This window comes from Pogoniulus pusillus, chromosome 2 (genome assembly GCF_015220805.1).
Source record: "Pogoniulus pusillus isolate bPogPus1 chromosome 2, bPogPus1.pri, whole genome shotgun sequence".
In the NCBI taxonomy this organism is placed as follows: Eukaryota; Metazoa; Chordata; class Aves; order Piciformes; family Lybiidae; genus Pogoniulus; species Pogoniulus pusillus.
In genome coordinates, this window is record NC_087265.1 from 908,775 (window position 1) to 926,092 (window position 17,318).

General features: G+C 53.4%; 1 protein-coding gene across 7 annotated transcripts in view; it reads right to left on the minus strand.

The window, feature by feature from the left end:
- LRP1B (LDL receptor related protein 1B) overlaps positions 1–17,318 on the minus strand; it is a 646,717-nt gene that overhangs the window by 284,235 nt on the left and 345,164 nt on the right. For all 7 annotated transcript variants that reach the window (XM_064154536.1, XM_064154527.1, XM_064154516.1 and 4 more), the window contains one exon: positions 37–156. In XM_064154536.1, coding sequence (XP_064010606.1) covers positions 37–156 — 120 coding nt within the window. The remainder of the gene's footprint in view (positions 1–36; positions 157–17,318) is intronic.

The window sequence follows — 17,318 nt, forward strand, 5'->3', positions numbered from 1 at the left end:
ACCTGCCTGCTGCTGCTGCAGAGGCTTTCTGCTCACCTGTGCAGCTCCTCCCATCGCTGCCGGGCTCCTGCCCACGGCCGCAGTAACACCTGCTGCCGCTCCTGGTGACGGCACATCGGTACTGGCAGTCCAGCTGCTGGCATCCGGGCAGCAGTTCTGCAAGCAAGGTTAGAGCAAGAGGTCAGTAAGCGCTGCTGCGACTGCTGAACTGCAAAGGTCAGCAACGGCTCCGTGCTGCCAGCCTGTGTCCGAAGCGGGGAGCAGCTCCGCTCACGGCAGCTGGGCTGGGAACGCAGCGGACGCAGCCCAACACACCCTGCAAGGCGCTAGCCCTGCAGACTGCATGTCAGAGAGCTCTCAAACAGAAGCCAGCATTTCATTTCCAGAAGTTGCTCCCAAGGTTGCTCTGCAGGCAGACTGCTGCCCCTCTTAGACACCTATTTCTGCACATCAGTCACTCCCACTCAAAGAAGGGCCTGCAAAAGAAACCCAACAAACACCACAGCCCAAGGAGTCAGAGGCAGTTGTGAAAAGCAGCCATGATTATCAGAAAGGGCTCCAAGGTCTCTGTCCTTCCTGTTCCTCAGATCAATTGATTCCCTGTCTTTTCAGAGCTTCTTTTGATTTACTGATACACAAATAACCTTCAGAGCAGTCCATGGGAATACCTTCTGCCTCCAAAATTTAATGTAGGACACATAATGCTGGGTGAACAGTGCTCACAGTCTGTGCCATCACTGCTTTATAGATCTATGCCTGACACATCTACCATCAGCACCAGGCACCCTGCTAACAGAGGAAGGGTTGTGGGAGCATGCACTGGAATGGCTTTCAGCCTGAAACAGCATGGAAACAGCTGTCATAGGACACTAGAATGTATTAGGTTGGAAGGGACCTCAGAGCTCATCCCCTCCAACCTCCCAGCCATGCCCAGGGACACCTCTCAGCTACACTCAGCAGATCAAGGCCTCATCCAGCCTGGCCTGCAGCACCCCCAGCAAGGAGGCAGCCACAGCCTCCCTGGGCAGCCTGGGACACACTCTCACCACCCTCACACTCAACAACTTCTTCCTCAGCTCCACTCTAACCCTGCTCTGCCTCAGCTCCAAACCATTCCCCCTTGGCCTGGCTCCAGACCCCCTCAGCACAAGTCCCTCTGCAGCCTCCGTGCAGGATCCCTTCAGGCACTGGCAGCAGCTCTGAGGTGCCCCTGGAGCCTTCTCCCCTGCAGGCTGCACCCCCCCAGCTCCCTCAGCCTGTGCTCACAGCAGAGCTGCTCCAGCCCTTGCAGCACCTTTGTGGCCTCCTCTGGATTCACTCCACACCTCTGTGTCCTCCTCTTGCTGAGCACAGCAGCACTGGAAGCAGGATTGGAGGTGAGGTCTGCGCAGAGCCAAGGGGCTGAATCCCCTCTCCTGCCCTGCTGCCCACACTGCTCTGGCTGCGGGCAGCACACAGCTGCCTGCTGGGCTGCAGGAGGGCACTGCTGGCTCAAACTCTAACACTTCCCAGCCCCAAGCTGTGTGAAGTGTATCAGTAATTCTGCTAATCAAAGGCAGGGTATCTTAACGAGCAATAGCCTCCTTTTTCTCTAGGAAAATAAGGAAAGGCTTGAGGGAAGCAGCTACAGGTGCTGATGTGAAGAGATCTTTCAAATCTCTGTGGAGAAAATATCCTGCACTGGGCACAGAGCAGGGTTGGCTCTGTACCCTGGTACAGGGTTGGCTTTAATAGCTGAGCATGTCCTAAGGAAAAGCAGCAATCTGTAGTTAATATGTGGGCAGTTTGAGTCCGTCTGATCAGAATCCATCAGGCTCTGCTTTCGGCTGGAATGAATATGAACACCAAGGAGAGTCTGCATCAGCATCTCAGCCCCGGGGCTTGGATTGGGCAACATCTGCTGGATACAAAACAGAGATGAAATTCTGGGCGAGAGGCGGCTGTGGCTGGCACCCAAGGCCCTGCTCTCTGCAGGACATCATTCTAAGCCCAGCCAGGGTTCAGACAACCAGCTCTGGGCACTGCCCGCAGCGCTGTAATCCGCACAGCCTGCAGGCTGAGCAGGGACTGATAAGCCATGCTCTGCCTAAACCTGCCCATTTCCCTGGCTCCCTGCCTTACTGCTCTGCCTGGCACACCCCTCTGGACAGCAAGAGAGTAAATGCTTCTGGTGCAGCTTGTTTTGTTGCTTGCTTGTCCCTAGTCCAGTCTTCATGTCTGTGTCACCCAAAGCCCCAGGCAGCATGCAGAGCAGGAGGCTCCCCTCAAGGCAAGGGGGGAAGGGGAGCCGCGGAGCTGGAGCCAAGGCTGATGAGGTGGGATCTGTTTGGTTTAGATTTCTATCTGAACTGAACTGACACACACAATTCATTTTCTAAGCAGGCACGGATCGCCCATCCTTTACAACCTATCATTTCCTTCCCCAAATATTTGCCTGATGCTCTGGAGCCAGAAGCTTTCACTGGATGACAGCTATTTGAGTCGCACAAAGGACTTGGCTCGTTTGCTCCTTCCGTAATGGATGCAGGCAGCCAGCAGCTCAGAGCAGAGGAGCCGGACCTGCGTGCAGCCAGAAGGTGTGCTGGAGAGCAGCAACCACCAATGGCAAAACCAGATTGGTTAATGGCAAATTAATAAAAGCAGTCTGCCTGCTGAGCTGTTCCACAGCTCCTGCTGCACTGCACTGATTTCAAACCATCCCAGCTCCACGTGGGGGGCCTTCAGCAACACAACGGTTGCACTGCCCTTTCATCAAGTATAACTGATCTGGATAGACCATTTCTGCCCCAAAATATTTCTTGTCACACATCTCAACCTTCCTCCCTCCCGCCCTCTTCCAGTTTTCACACCGTCTCTCGCTGGTTCCCTCTTCCTATCTGTCATGCTTTTAAAGAGGACATCTCTGAGGAGGGATTCTACACACACCTCCTTCTCTGATGCAAGCCCTTACAGCCCCTCTGTTGTGAATCCTGTCTGATCCTATTGAGGAGTTCAGGGATCCACCTTAGATTTGTTTTCTCCAAAGCCACTCTCAGTAATGGCTGCAGACATTACTGAGCAGTGAGAGCACTCACAGAACCACACAGTGGCAGCACGGCTCGGCAGGCACAAGGGCAAACGCTTCCACTCCTCATGTCTGAGCAACCACAGACCACAGAAGACTTTGGGCTGGAAGGGACCTCCAAAGGTTATCTGGTCCAAGCGCCTGCAGTCAGCAGGGACAGCTCCACTAGCCACGCATCTGCTGCCGGTTGAGCCAGCTAGGAAAAGCAGCAGCCCAGCACTTGCCTCCCAGGGGTCACACCAAAACTGCCTTTGCCTGCTGGGCAATGGCAGCCAGCAGAACCCTTCCAACACACCGCACCTGCCCACGCACCCCCTTCAGAAGCACTGTTGCCCACCAAGTGTTTCTGACAGCAAACTAGCATTGCCCTCCCACTGAATCATCCATCCCATTATTACAGCTCTGAGCTGTCTCACCAGCAGCTGTCTTAGAACAGCTTCTGCTCTACTGCTGACCTGCCCAGCTGCCACTGCAACCACAGCTATGACGCACAAAGTGCAGCAAGAAGGACAAGGGGGAGAAAATGGAATAGGAATGGAATACAGCAGAGTGGAATACAATGGAATGGAATGGAATGCAACAGAATGCAAAGGAATGGAACTGAATGGAAAGGAATGGAGCTGAATGGAACGGAAAGGAATACAGCAGAATGGAAAGGAATGGAGCTGAATGGAATGGAAAGGAATGGAACTGAATGGAATGGAAAGGAATGGAGCTGAATGGAATGGAAAGGAATACAGCAGAATGGAAAGGAATGGAGCTGAATGGAATGGAAAGGAATGGAACTGAATGGAATGGAAAGGAATACAATGCAATGGAAAGGAATGGAACTGAATGGAATGGAAAGGAATGGAGCTGAATGGAGAAGAAGAGAGTAGAACAGGAATAGCACAGTGGGAAGGGACCTACAAGGACTGACTAGTTGAAGTGCCTGGGCTGAGGGCTGCCCAAAGCTGAGCCATGCTATGGAGGGCACTGCCAGAGGCCTTTAATAAATAGAAAGCCAATTAGTGAAGCAGAAAATGTGTTTTCTATTCCCCTGTCTACTTTGTTTCCACTCTTTTACGTAACAGTTTGGGAGAAACTGGAGCTGTCTTGCCACTGGCAGTGTTTGAAGGGCTGAAGGCCAGGCTATGGAAGGGGCAGCACACAGTCCTGGGCTGCTTAGGCTTGGGCAGACATGAGGAGGCAAAGCAAAAGCACGAAGCAGTGAACATTGATATTTTTATGCTCCAGATAGGGAATTTAAGGAGATAAAAGCCAGGAACTCTCACATCTGCTTCTTTCCTACCTCGCCTTCAGATCAGAGTAAAATTCCGTGCTCACTTTGGTCTCCCCTTCTCAACGTGAATCAGTTTACAAAGTGCACAGGTAGTAAAGAAAGAGCATCGCTGAGCTTTCCGCTTTCATCCCAGCCACAGGAACCTCTGAACTTGTGGAAGCATGGCATTGCTACTGCAAGATGTAAAGGAGGATGCTGCACTGAGGGAAAGCAAAGGGACAGAGCTTTGCAACTCACAAGAGAGCTGAAGCTGCCAAGCAAGACGTGAGAGTTGCAGAAATGTAGGCTAGCAGCAGCAGTTGTGAGTGCCTTTAGGATGATCTAATTTCTCCAAGCCCAGGCAGCACTGACAATTCCTCCAGCTCTGATTCAGGTCGTTTTATTCAGTGTTTGCTTTCTTCCACAGGAGACATGGAGGGCAGCATTTTCAGCTTCCTAACTCCCCATGAACAAACCTCTCTAAGGCTGTGCTCCAGCTTGCCCACCAAAGCCACCATGCTGCCTCAAAGACACACATGCCAGCCTCATGCTCCTTGTTGTTCCTATTAACTCTAACCCCCAGGTATACATTTTGGCCCCATCAACCCCAAGCAGTGCTACAGGCTGGGGACAGAGTGGCTGAGAGCAGCCAAGCACAAAGGGACCTGAGAGTGCTGGTAGACAGCAGCTGAACATGAGCCAGAGTGTGTCCAGGTGGGCAGCAGAGCCAATTGCTCATCAGAGAGTGACTCTAAGCTGCCAGAGCAATGTTGGGTAGGGAAAAGGGAAATGCATCACTGAGAGCATTGGGGTGAATGTTCTGCCACAGAGAAAGTGCTGGTATCAAGGCCTGGGATGCTGCTCCTAAGTTCTTTTCTTCCAGGAGGCAGCTGTTTAGCTGGGTCCATGCCGGTGGCTATCTGTGAGATAGATTTAAGCAGGACCAGAGAAGGGCCTCAGGGATTAGCAGGGAAGCAGAGAGCTGTCACCTAAGGGCACGCTGCAAACCTACCTCTTGATTAGTGCCAGGAGATTAAACCCAAGAGGAATTATGAGTGCTGTCTATAAATGCATCAGAGGATCAGGAGTGGGGAAAGTGGTAATTTAAGCTGTAAGTACAAATGAGCATGGATTGCTGGTGAATAGATTCTGGCTGCAAATGAGAAGGTTCTTAGCTGTTACTGCCCTCTGGTTCTGGAACTCCTCTTGGAACAGGAGCAGCCGTCAGGGAGAGAAGATAAACAAATGCTTCTGACATGGCTCATGGTAGATTCATGGAAGACAGCAAATGCGCAGGCCCCTGAAATACCAACAACTGCACTCACCACCCAGGGAGTTCCTCTCACTCCTGTACTCCTCCAGCAACACCTCCTCTTACGCTAAGCATCACTTTTCATTACGCAACTGGGTTTAATCCTCTTTCTGCTTGCCTCTGGAAGGTAAAACTTTGGGGAGCTTGTTACTGGCTTCCAACTGCACTCCTCACACACCACTCTTTTGTTTTGCTCTTAAACATGCAGCAGCTCCGTGCTCGACTTTCACGAGTCGGTATTCACACACTGATGTCTGGACTGCCCTTATCACACACGTGCCAAAAGCTCAGCTCATTCCCTGAGTTCCTGAAGCACAGTTCTCTCACAGATTAGACTCTTTAATGTAACCCCCCCTAAGTTCTCTGATTGTTCGTGACTGGTGGCGTTAGGGATGCAATATAAAGCTCTAGGGTTTGCCGCTCTGGCAGAAGAGGGGAGCTTGACTGATAGGATCCACTTGCTGGAGGGCAATAATGCAGCATGGTTTTATCTTGCAGCTGCTGGTCATTTTTTTATTAGTTTCCACTATCACAGCATTAAAAAAAGAAGCATAAAAAAGAAAGACCAAAATGTAATGAAGTTTGTCACCCAGCAGAGCCCATAACTGCTATGGCAGACAGACCACTCACAAAGGCATGGCAATCAGAGATCAGATTCATAACCACACAGTCCTGCTAGGGGTGACCTGGGCCACAGTCCAGCAGAGAAGCAGGAGTCCAACTTCAAAAGCATGCAGGATGTGGCAGATGTGCTCCATTACACTCAAACCCTCCATGACACAGGGGCAGAGAAGGGAAACCACACCTTAGGTTAGGCTAGGGACAGGACTCCTGCTTGCCCTCGGACAGGTGCTTAGGTGGAGACAGAATCAGTGAACAGTGTGTTTAAAGCTCATCCAGCTCCAAGCCCCCTGCCATGGGCAGGGACACCTTCCCCTAGATCAGGCTGCTCGAGGCCTCATCCAGCCTGGCCTTGGACAGCGCCAGGGATGAGGCTTCCACCACCTCCCTGGGCAACCTCTTCCAGGCTCTCACCACCCTCATGCTGAACAACTTCTTCCTAACATCCAGTCTGAATCTCCCCATTTCCAGCTTTGTTCCATCCCCCCAGTCCTATCACTACCTGACAGGATCAGAGAATCACAGAATCAAGCAGGTTGGAAGAGACCTCTAAGCTCATTCAGCCCAACCTAGCACTCAGCCCTGGCCAATCAACCAGACCATGGCACTAAGTGCCCCAGCCAGGCTTGGCTTCAACACCTCCAGGCACGGAGACTCCACCACCTCCCTGAGCAGCCCATTCCAATGCCAATCACTCTCTGCCAACAACTTCCTCCTAACATCCAGCCTGAACCTCCCCTGGTACAGCTTGAGACTCTGTCCCCTTGTTGCTGGTTTCCTGTGAGAAGAGACCAACCCCACCTGGCTGCAGCCTCCCAAGGAGCTCTGCCCTGAGCCTCCTCTGCTGCAGGCTGCACACCCCCAGCTCCCTCAGCCTCTCCTCACAGGGCTGTGCTCCAGGCCCCTCCCCAGCTTCATTGTGCTTAGCATTGCTAAGAGAGAGTTGTCTTAGCTGCAGTGTACCCACAGCTTGTGCCCAGCACACTGGGAGACCTTGGTCCTTAATGCTAAGTGGTGCAGAAAGCTTACCGGAGCTAAGCAAGCAGATGCTCAGGTAAGCGCTTCTGAGCTGGCACATGGATGTGACCTTCAGGGCATCCCAGAATGGCTCAGCTGGGAAGGGGCCTCAGAGCCCATCTTTCTGAGCAGGCTAGTTCTGGAGAAGGGCTGGAAACTTGCTGAAAGCAAAGGTCACGTTCTGCAAAGGCAGGAAGGAGGAGGAGGAGTGCAGGGCAGACAGGGCACACAGAGGCGAATCTCTGAGCGCGTCTGAAGGGTCGGTCAGGACGCGGCCAGCCTCTTTTCATGCAGTCCTGTGAGGGGACAAGGGGGGACAGCCCAAAACTGCAACACAGAAATTCCACTGCAACGTGAGGAGAAACTTCTCTGGTGTGAGGCTGCCAGAGCCCTGGAGCAGGCTGCCCAGAGGGGATGGGAGCCTCAAACCCTCCTGAATGTGCTCCTGTGTGCCCTGTCCTGGGTGGCGCTGCTCTGGCAGGGAAGCTGGACTGGATGCTCTCAGGAGGCCCCCTGCAGTCCCTACCAACCTGTGATTCAGCTCTTCCAAGCCCATGCCCCAGCAGCAGTCCTTTTCAGACGAGAGTGGACCCAGCTCCAAACCACTGCCTACCAGCATCTCCCTTCCATGCTGATGGGCACATTACTGTTCAAGGATGTGCTACTGAACTGTCTGCCTGCCTCAGTCCTGACCTAGAGTGTTTGGCTGAGCTTCAAAACAATTTGTTTTATGTGGTGTTCTTCCAGCACAGCATCACAAAGCACTTTAAAAGATGAGATCAGCAGGTAGTAGGGCTGTAGTAAAGTCCTCGCTTCACCAGTGGCAGTGGCTCATTATTGTGACCTTTTGCTGTTTCAGCTGTACCTTGGCTGCCACTCACTACATCAGCTAAGGAGAGGTTTGGATGGGAATATTTAAACTGGGTAGCTGACTTCATGACTAAAGAGAGGAGAGTCATTCATCTGCTCACACCTCAGATGCCAATATACAGGGATCACCTCCACGGCAGAAGAATGCAGATTTCTTTAGGTGTATATAAACCACTTCACACTGGGAGGCATTTTCACAGTACTGAAGAGATGCTAAAGCAGATTCATTGAGTCACAGAAAATCACTGTTTGGCCTTGGGGGCAAGAAGGGCAAGGGCAACCTGAGGTGGATTAGAAGGGCTGTGGTGCGGAGGTCCAGAGAGGTGCCCTGCTGAAGCCACATCTGCAATATGGTGTCCAGTTCTGGGCACCTCAGGTCAAGAAGGAGCTCAGGGAACTGCTGCAGAGAGCCCAGCCCAGAGCCTCCAAGCTGCTGCAGGCAGTGAACATCTCCTGTGAGGCCAGGCTGAGGGAGCTGGGGCTGGCAGCTGGCAGCAGAGCAGCCTGAGGGCTGCCCTCAGTGCTGAGCTAAAGATGTGCAGGGCAGTGTCGGGAGGACACAGCCAGGCTCTGCCCAGGGGTGGCCAAGGGCAGGGCAAGGGGCACTGGGGGCAAGCTGGAGCAGAGGAGGAGCCGTGGGAACAGGAGGGGAAACTTTGTCTGTGTGAGGGTGTTGGAGCCCTGGAGCAGGCTGCCCAGAGAGGTTGTGGAGCCTCCATCCATGGAGACATTCAAGACCCAGCTGGCCATGGTATTAGGCAGCTTGCTCTAGGTCAGCCTGCTTTTAGCAGAGAGCCTCCAGCTAGAGTCTCCAGAGGTCCCTGCTGGCCTCAAGGCATCAGTGGACCCTTCCTTACACAGGCCTGCTTCATCCAGCAGCAGCCCCAAACCAAAAACTAAAGGGACATAGCTGAATGCCACCTGCAGAGGGAAGATGGCAGTGGGAAAGAACAAAACCAGGGGGAAGAGCAGGGGAAGAGCTTTCTCTTCCAGTCCTTTCTCCTGCAGGCAAATGGTAGTGAGCAGGCAGATGGGCAGGGACTGCTCCCTGTGGAAGCTGCTGATGCCTGCTCTCCCATGTCTCTTCTAACCTCTCTCTCCCCTCCAGCAGTGACAGCTGCAGAGGGCTGGCAGGACACAGGAGGCCGTTCATCCTCGCACACTAAATCTCCATCTCTCAGGCAAAGCATCCAGCACCTCACCTTCGAGACTGTGCACTCGTCAGCTCTCTGCTCAGGCAGGAAATACAACCAGCTCCTGTAGCTTAATTCAGCACACAGCAAAGCACCACTCTGGGGAACAGCATGCAGGCTGTGGGCACAAATGAAGGAAAGCAGGGACTGACAGGCACACAAACAGGAACACCTGCACTGATCCAGGACAACTTCCCCAGCAGCCAACAGTGCCATGGTGCAGCCCAGCAGGCAGCTGTGTGCTGACTGCAGCCAGAGCAGTGTGGGCAGCAGGGCAGGAGAGGGGATTGTGCCCCTTGGCTTTGCTCTGCTCAGACCTCACCTCCAATCCTGCCTCCACTGCTGCTGTCCCCAGCAGAAGGACACAGAACTGTGGAGTGAGGACAGAGGAGGCCACAGAGATGCTGCCAGGGCTGGAGCAGCTCTGCTGTGAGCACAGGCTGAGGGAGCTGGGGGGGTGCAGCCTGCAGGGGAGAAGGCTCCAGGGGCACCTCAGAGCTGCTGCCAGTGCCTGAAGGCATCCTGCAGGAAGGCTGCAGAGGGACTTGTGCTGAGGGGGTCTGAGGCAGGCCAAGGGGGAATGGTTTGGAGCTGAGGCAGAGCAGGGTTAGAGTGGAGCTGAGGCAGAAGTTGTTGAGTGTGAGGGTGGTGAGAGTCTGGCCCAGGCTGCACAAGGAGGCTCAAGGTCTCATCTAACCTAACCTTGACCACCCCTAGGGAGGAGGTTCACCAGGCTGCACCCCCCCAGCTCCCTCAGCCTGTCCTCACAGTAGAGCTGCTCCAGCTCTTGGATCATCCTTGTGGCCTCCTCTGGACACCACTATCAGAGTGCACTTATGCTGAGAAGGATGCAGGAGCTTTAAAACACTACAGAGAGGCCACAAGTTTTCTATTTTTCTTTTTCCTGATACTGGGGGAGGAAAAAAAACAACCAAACAAAGCCCCCCCTCAAAAAACCCCACCCTGGCATCTTTATTTACTTTGTTGGGTTCTCAGCTCTGTGGAAAAGCACGATTAAATCATTCTGAAATGCTAAAAGACACCTATAATAGCTTTTCCCAGCGTCCAATTTCATGCCCCTCCATGGATGTGGTACCTCAGAAATTGCTTCTCTTCATGAATACAACTTCACTTGACAGATAAAATCCTGCAGAAGAATTGCCAGGCAGAAACCTCAGGCTGAAGAGGCAGTGCCTGCCTGGAAAGCCAACCCAGGGCTTGGAATCAATTACAGTGTGGGACTGAACACCAGATCTCAGGAAGGCTGAAGTGCTGCTCAGGATCTGACACAAACCCAGTGGTGGCTGAGGGAAGGGAATTGCAGCTAAAGCATCACAGAATCATGGAAGGGTTTAGGTTGCAAGGGAGCTCAAAGCTCAGCCAGTTCCAACCCCTGCCACAGGCAGGGACACCTCCCCCTAGAACAGGTCACTTAAAGCCTCCTCCACTGAACACCTCCAGTGGAACACTGCCACTTAGTGTCCCTTGCACTCCTGCTGATGGTGCCCTCAATCCCCTCACCAAATCATTACTAAAGATACCAAACATAACTGGCTTCAGTACCTGGGGGACTCCACTTGTCACCAGCCACCAGCTGGATTTAAACCTCTTTGGGCCCACCCAGCCAGCTTCCAACCCAGCACAGAATCCACCTGGCTATGCCATGAGCTGCAAGGTTCTCAAGGGCAATGCTGTTGCCAAGCATAGAGGAAAAGCTTGGGTACAGCCCAAGCAAAAGGTGAGACTGAAGCAGTGAGAAGAAACAGCAACAAAAAAACCCCAAACCCTTTATTTATGTTCTGGCTTGTAATAAAAAGCATTAAGTGCATGAATTGCAGGAGGCTCTGCAGAGCAGAGAACCCAGATAGATGATTACTGTGAGAATAAAAAGGCAATTAAAGAGGGGATGATTTAGAGCACTTGCACTAGAATTCATTCTTTTCATGAAGAAAGCAGAAATTGAGAATTAAATTGGAAAAGCATTTCCAGCAACAGCCACAGCTGAGTGTGCACAGAGCACTGCCACTTCTGTCACCAGGATGTGAGCACTGCTTCAGACTAGGAACGTCCTTGCTGTGGTTTGCAAAGCCTAGCAGCACAGACCAGCCTCGTCTTGCTTCTCTCCCTTCTTCCACAGGCCTGGGCTCCCTTGGGTTAATGCAGGAGGGACAACATTGACTGGAATGTCCTAGAACAGCTCAGGCTGGAAGAGACCTCAGAGCTCATCTCCTCCAACCTCCCCACCATGCCCAGGGACACCTCTCAGCTACACTCAGCCACAGCCTCTCTGGGCAGCCTGGGCCACACTCTCACCACCCTCACACTCAACAACTTCTGCCTCAGCTCCACTCTAAGCCTGCCCTGCCTCAGCTCCAAACCATTCCCCCTTGGCCTGCCTCAGACCCCCTCAGCACAAGTCCCTCTGCAGCCTTCCTGCAGGATCCCTTCAGGCACTGGCAGCAGCTCTGAGGTGCCCCTGGAGCCTTCTCCCCTGCAGGCTGCACCCCCCCAGCTCCCTCAGCCTGTGCTCACAGCAGAGCTGCTCCAGCCCTAACAGCATCTTTGTGGCCTCCAACAGCTGTGTCCTTATGCAGCACTGGAGGTGAAGCCATCATTGTGCCAGGTAACAGAAGGGGGTCTGTGTCAGCTGCACAGCAGCACCTCTGTGCTTTCTTCTTCCTCAGCAAATCACCCCCCCAGATGTCTCTGCCTAAAGTCACATTTATGATTTCTAAGCAATTTAACTCTGAGCAGAAGATTTGACTTCTGCTTCTGAGCTGAAGATTTGACTCTTAAGCAGCCTGAGCTTCAGCTCTGCTCCTTCATCTTGCTGCTGCTGCACCTTGGTATCTCCAGGATTCCTTTGCTGGCAGTTTCTCTCAGCTAAGGTCATGTTTGCCTTCACCTACCCATGGCAGCTGCTGAAGGCACAGAGGCAGCTAGCTCGTTCTGGCTTGATCCTTTTCCACATGCTAACACACCCCGGGATGGCCATGAAGGTACAACATACCTTGTCTGGCATCTTACTTGCCCTATCCTGGCATGGTGACCTGCGAGAGCAGGACCTACAGCTCTTTCCCTGCACACGCTGCAACAGCTGCGCCTCGGTCTCAGGCCAGGGCGGGAGATGGATTCGAGGCACTGCTCCATCTGTCCAGTGCATCTTAGGGACTGAGCTGCTGGACAGTCCTGCTGGACAAGAGCACAGCAGTCTGCTCTCGTGCCAAGGCCACTGCTATCCTGGGGTGCATTCTGAAGTGTGTGGCCAGCCAGGGTTCTCCTGGGGGTGTGCAGCCTGCAGCAGAGGAGGCTCAGGGAAGAGCTCATTGAGCTCTACCACTGCCTGAAGGGAGGCTGTAGCCAGGTGTGGTTGGGCTCTGCTGCCAGGCAAGCAACAGAACAAGGGGACACAGTCTCAAGCTGTGCCAGGACAGGTCTAGGCTGGATGTTAGGAGGAAGTTGTTGGCAGAGAGAGTGATTGGCACTGGAATGGGCTGCCCAGGGAGGTGGTGGAGTGGCCGTGCCTGGAGGTGTTGAAGCCAAGGCTGGCTGGGGCACTTAGTGCCATGGTCTGGTTGATTGGCCAGGGCTGGGTGCTAGGTGGGGCTAGATGAGCTTGGAGCTCTCTTCCAACCTGCTTGATTCTATGATTCCTCCCCTTCTGCTCTGCCCTGCTGACAGCACACCTGCATACGCCTCTGGCTCTGGGCTCCACGGATCAACAGGCAAAGGGAACCACTGGAGAGAGTCCAACAGAGGACCACAGAGATAGTGAGGGGAGCAGATAAACAGAGGAATTCTAGGATGAGAGGCTAAGAGACCTGAGCAATCGCCTCAGGGTGGGGGGCAAAAGCATGGAGCCAGACTCTTTTCAGAGGTGCCCAGAGGCAGGACAGGGAGCAATGGGTACACATGCAGAGGCAGGAACCTCAAGAGAAAGGTAAGGAGAAACTTCTTTACTTTGAGGGTGCAGAGCCCTGGAGCAGGCTGCCCAGAGAGGCTGGGGCCTTTCCAACCCCCCCTGGACACTGTGATCCTGGGCAGCCTGCTCTGGGTGGCTCTGCTTCAGCAGGGGCTTTGGACTGGCTGACCTCCAGAGGTGCCTTCCCACCCCCACCACTCTGCCAGTCTGGGAAATACAGCTGCCAGTACGGACCTGGCTACTGCTGTTCAGCAACAGTGTGCTCGTTGCCAAGAAGAGACAAAACAACACTTGGAGGCCTGAGGGGGGGATTGTTTTAAGAAGATGATGATTCTTTTCTAGCTAAACCCTTCATTGGATTTGGTTTCTCAAGTAAGCAGCTGCACTTGAGGAGCACGGAGCATTTTCTGCCTCCAGCTGCTGGGGAATGGGCTGGCTGGCAGCCGGAGCTGCCCGCTCGGGCTCGGAAAGCATTTCGTTAGTGCATCCAAACCCAGAGTTAGGTGGTTCACCTGGCCACCCCCACAGGCTGCCACTAAAGCCTGCTGCAGCACAGGGCTGCTTTGGACAGGCTTCTCCTGCAGCCTCGTGGCTTCCAGGGGCGTCTGGGCTGAAGAAGCGCTGAGCTTCCCGTCTGGGGGAGGGTTATGTATTTACCACCCAAGTGCCAGCTCCTGCCCTTGCAGAGAGCAGACCCTGCCCCCTTTAGATATCTGCCAACTTTCTAACTGCTGTGTGCTGCTCATCTTCTCCTCCTCCAGTGCCCTGCCAGAAGCTCTCTGTTCTGAGCATGCTCAATCAGATAATCATGGAATCACAGAATCAGCCAGGTTGGAAGAGAGCTCCAAGCTCAGCCAGTCCAACCTAGCACCCAGCCCTGGCCAGTCAACCAGACCATGGCACTAAGTGCCCCAGCCAGGCTTGGCTTCAACACCTCCAGGCACGGCCACTCCACCACCTCCCCACCTGGCTGCAGCCTCCCTGCAGGCAGCTGCAGGCAGCAATGAGCTCTGCCCTGAGCCTCCTCTGCTGCAGGCTGCACACCCCCAGCTCCCTCAGCCTCTCCTCACAGGGCTCTGCTCCAGGCCCCTCGCAGCTTTGGCGCCCTCCTGTGGACACCTTCCAGCACCTCAACATCTCTCTTGAATTGAGGAGCCCAGAACTGGACACAGCACTCAAGGGGTGGCCTGAGCAGTGCTGAGCACAGGGGAAGAAGAACTTCCCTTGTTCTGCTGGCCATAAAACACCATTACTGCTTCCAACCTGCTTAGCTGTCCTCAGCCTAGCACAGAGGACAAAGGACACCAGGAACAAAAGGCTTTCCTCTCCAGCTGCCTCCATTAGACACTGTTTCTCCAGCTAAAAAAATCAAATCTGCAATATTTACACAACTGTGGAAAATAATTCTGCTATCAGATGGAACAGAAGAGGCTTCAGAAGACAAAAGTGAATCATTTTGCAGCACTTTCCCTTTCCTGTTTCTGTTAATGAGGTTGTAGGGCAAGTCAGAATAGAAAATTCATTACTGAAAGCTCCTCGCTGCTGTCTGAACACAACTAATTGAAGCTATTTAATCCCCAGGAAATCTCGAATGGCTCTTTTGTTTCACGTTTAGTGACTGCTGGGAGTGAACTTCCCTACCTCCAGCTGTACCTGCTGCTGCCCCCTCTAGCAGCTATGGACATAGCCCCCTTCAAGGCAGCTTACCAGGACTGGAGCAGCTCTGCTGTGAGCACAGGCTGAGGGAGCTGGGGGGGTGCAGCCTGCAGGGGAGAAGGCTCCAGGGGCACCTCAGAGCTGCTGCCAGTGCCTGAAGGGATCCTGCAGGAAGGCTGCAGAGGGACTTGTGCTGAGCCAGGCCAAGGGAGAATGGTTTGGAGCTGAAGCAGAGCAGGGTTAGAGTGGAGCTGAGGCAGAAGTTGTTGAGTGTGAGGGTGGTGTGATTGGCCAGGGCTGGGTGCTAGGTTGGGCTGGATGAGCTTCGAGGTCTCCTCCAACCTGCTTGATTCTATAATTCCATGAAAAGACCTTTAAGGTTATTGAGTCCAACCATTAACCTACCACAGCCAAGTCAACCCCACATACCCAAGTGCTACATTTAGACATCTCCCAGGCACCCCCAGGGATGGTGACTCCACCTCTCCCCTGGGCAGTCTATTCCAGGGCTTGAGGACCCTCTCAGGGTGGAGCTTCTCCCTAATGTTCAACCTAAATCTCCTCTGAGACCACCTGAGGCTGCTCCCCCTCCTCCTACCTTGCCCTCAGTGTTTCTACACTGGTTTCTTTGTTTCTTAGTCAGCAGAGCTGGGGCTCCAGACCTGAGCCAAATTTTGGGGGGTGTCTTTTCTGGCTACCATGAACAAAGTAAAATGGTATGGAATCTTTACCCAGAAAACAACCCTAATTGTTCTCCAGATGGCACAAAGGTTGCTGTGGGCAGTTTTGGTTGCTGCTGCCAACTTTGGTTTCCTGTTTTATTTCACTCCCATTGGCTCTGCCTGTCACTGCAGCAGGTGATGCAGCTACAGGATGCAGATGAGCTGCAGGATGTTAGCTGTTGGTATAGGAAAGATTTCCACAGCTTTATTAGAATGATTCAGACTCATTTCACACAAAACCATTACCATAAAACACGGGGGAGGGAAAAAAAATCAACCCAGAGCTGTTAAATTAAGAAGAGTTGCCTAAATTAAGTACTATCAGCATATCCCAGCCCCTACCCTTTCTGTGGGGGAGGAAGCAAAGGTTTTTAATGGCTTCTGGTACAACCAAGGAAACTCTGCACTTTAAAATGACACCTGAAGGATGCTTTAAGTTTAGTAAAGGTAATAATGGCTACTCTTGGCAAGAAATCAATCAATAAATCCACAACCTAAGATTGGAATTAATTCATACTTAATACATATAGAGGTAATCATGTCATAGAGTTCTAGCATGGCTCAGGTTGGCAGGGACCTCAGAGCTCATCCCCTCCAACCTCCCAGCCATGCCCAAGGACACCTCTCAGCTACACTCAGCTGCTCCAGGACTCATCCAACCTGGCCTGCAGCACCCCCAGCAAGGAGGCAGCCACAGCCTCCCTGGGCAGCCCGGGCCAGACTCTCACCACCCTCACACTCAATGACTTCTGCCTCAGCTCCACTCTAACCCTGCTCTGCCTCAGCTCCAAACCATTCCCCCTTGGCCTGGCTCAGACCCCCTCAGCACAAGTCCCTCTGCAGCCTTCCTGCAGGATCCCTTCAGGCACTGGCAGCAGCTCTGAGGTGCCCCTGGAGCCTTCTCCTCTGCAGGCTGCACCCCCCCAGCTCCCTCAGCCTGTGCTCACAGCAGAGCTGCTCCAGCCCTGGCAGCATCTTTGTGGCCTCCTCTGGCCTCACTCCACAGCTCAATTCTTCTGCTGAGCCTCTGAGGCCAGACTGCAAGAGCTGAGGGGTGTTCCAGACCCGGGGAGTGCTGCTGTTAGTCACTGTCTGTCCCAAACCAGACTACTGCTTCCCCTGTGTCAGCATGCCACCGAAGAGGCCAGGTAAGGTAAGGTCTGGCTCAAACGCTGGCAGTGAGGAGGCACAGAGGGCTAAGCCCCCCTCCCTTGGGACATCTCCTCCCTCTGTAAGCACAGCAGGGTGCACGGCAGCTCCAGAGGCGCAGCAGCTGGATGTGGAGCATCAGACCCTCACCAGCACTGCCGACTGCGACGTTCTGGCACACTGGGCGGGCAGGGCAGGAGACCTCGGCTGGCCTCCAGGCTTGGCCCTCTATATTTAAGCAAAACACTCATCACTATGATAATAAAGGCTCCTGGGAGCGAGGGGAGAATGGAAAGCAAAGTTGATTTCCCTTGAGAGAACGGGGAGCAGCGTCAAGCAGAGCTGTCAAAATTGAGACTTCACCTTTGAAAGGCAAGCCCAGATCTTTACTCCCATACAAATGAGAGCAAGCCAGGGATGAGCTCTGATGACAGGGCTACCAACAAGGCTTCCAATTAAAATGATACCAGCATAATTCAGCAAAGTGGCAACCAGTGAGCCCCAACTGTTCTGCAGAGCCTGGCTGCACAC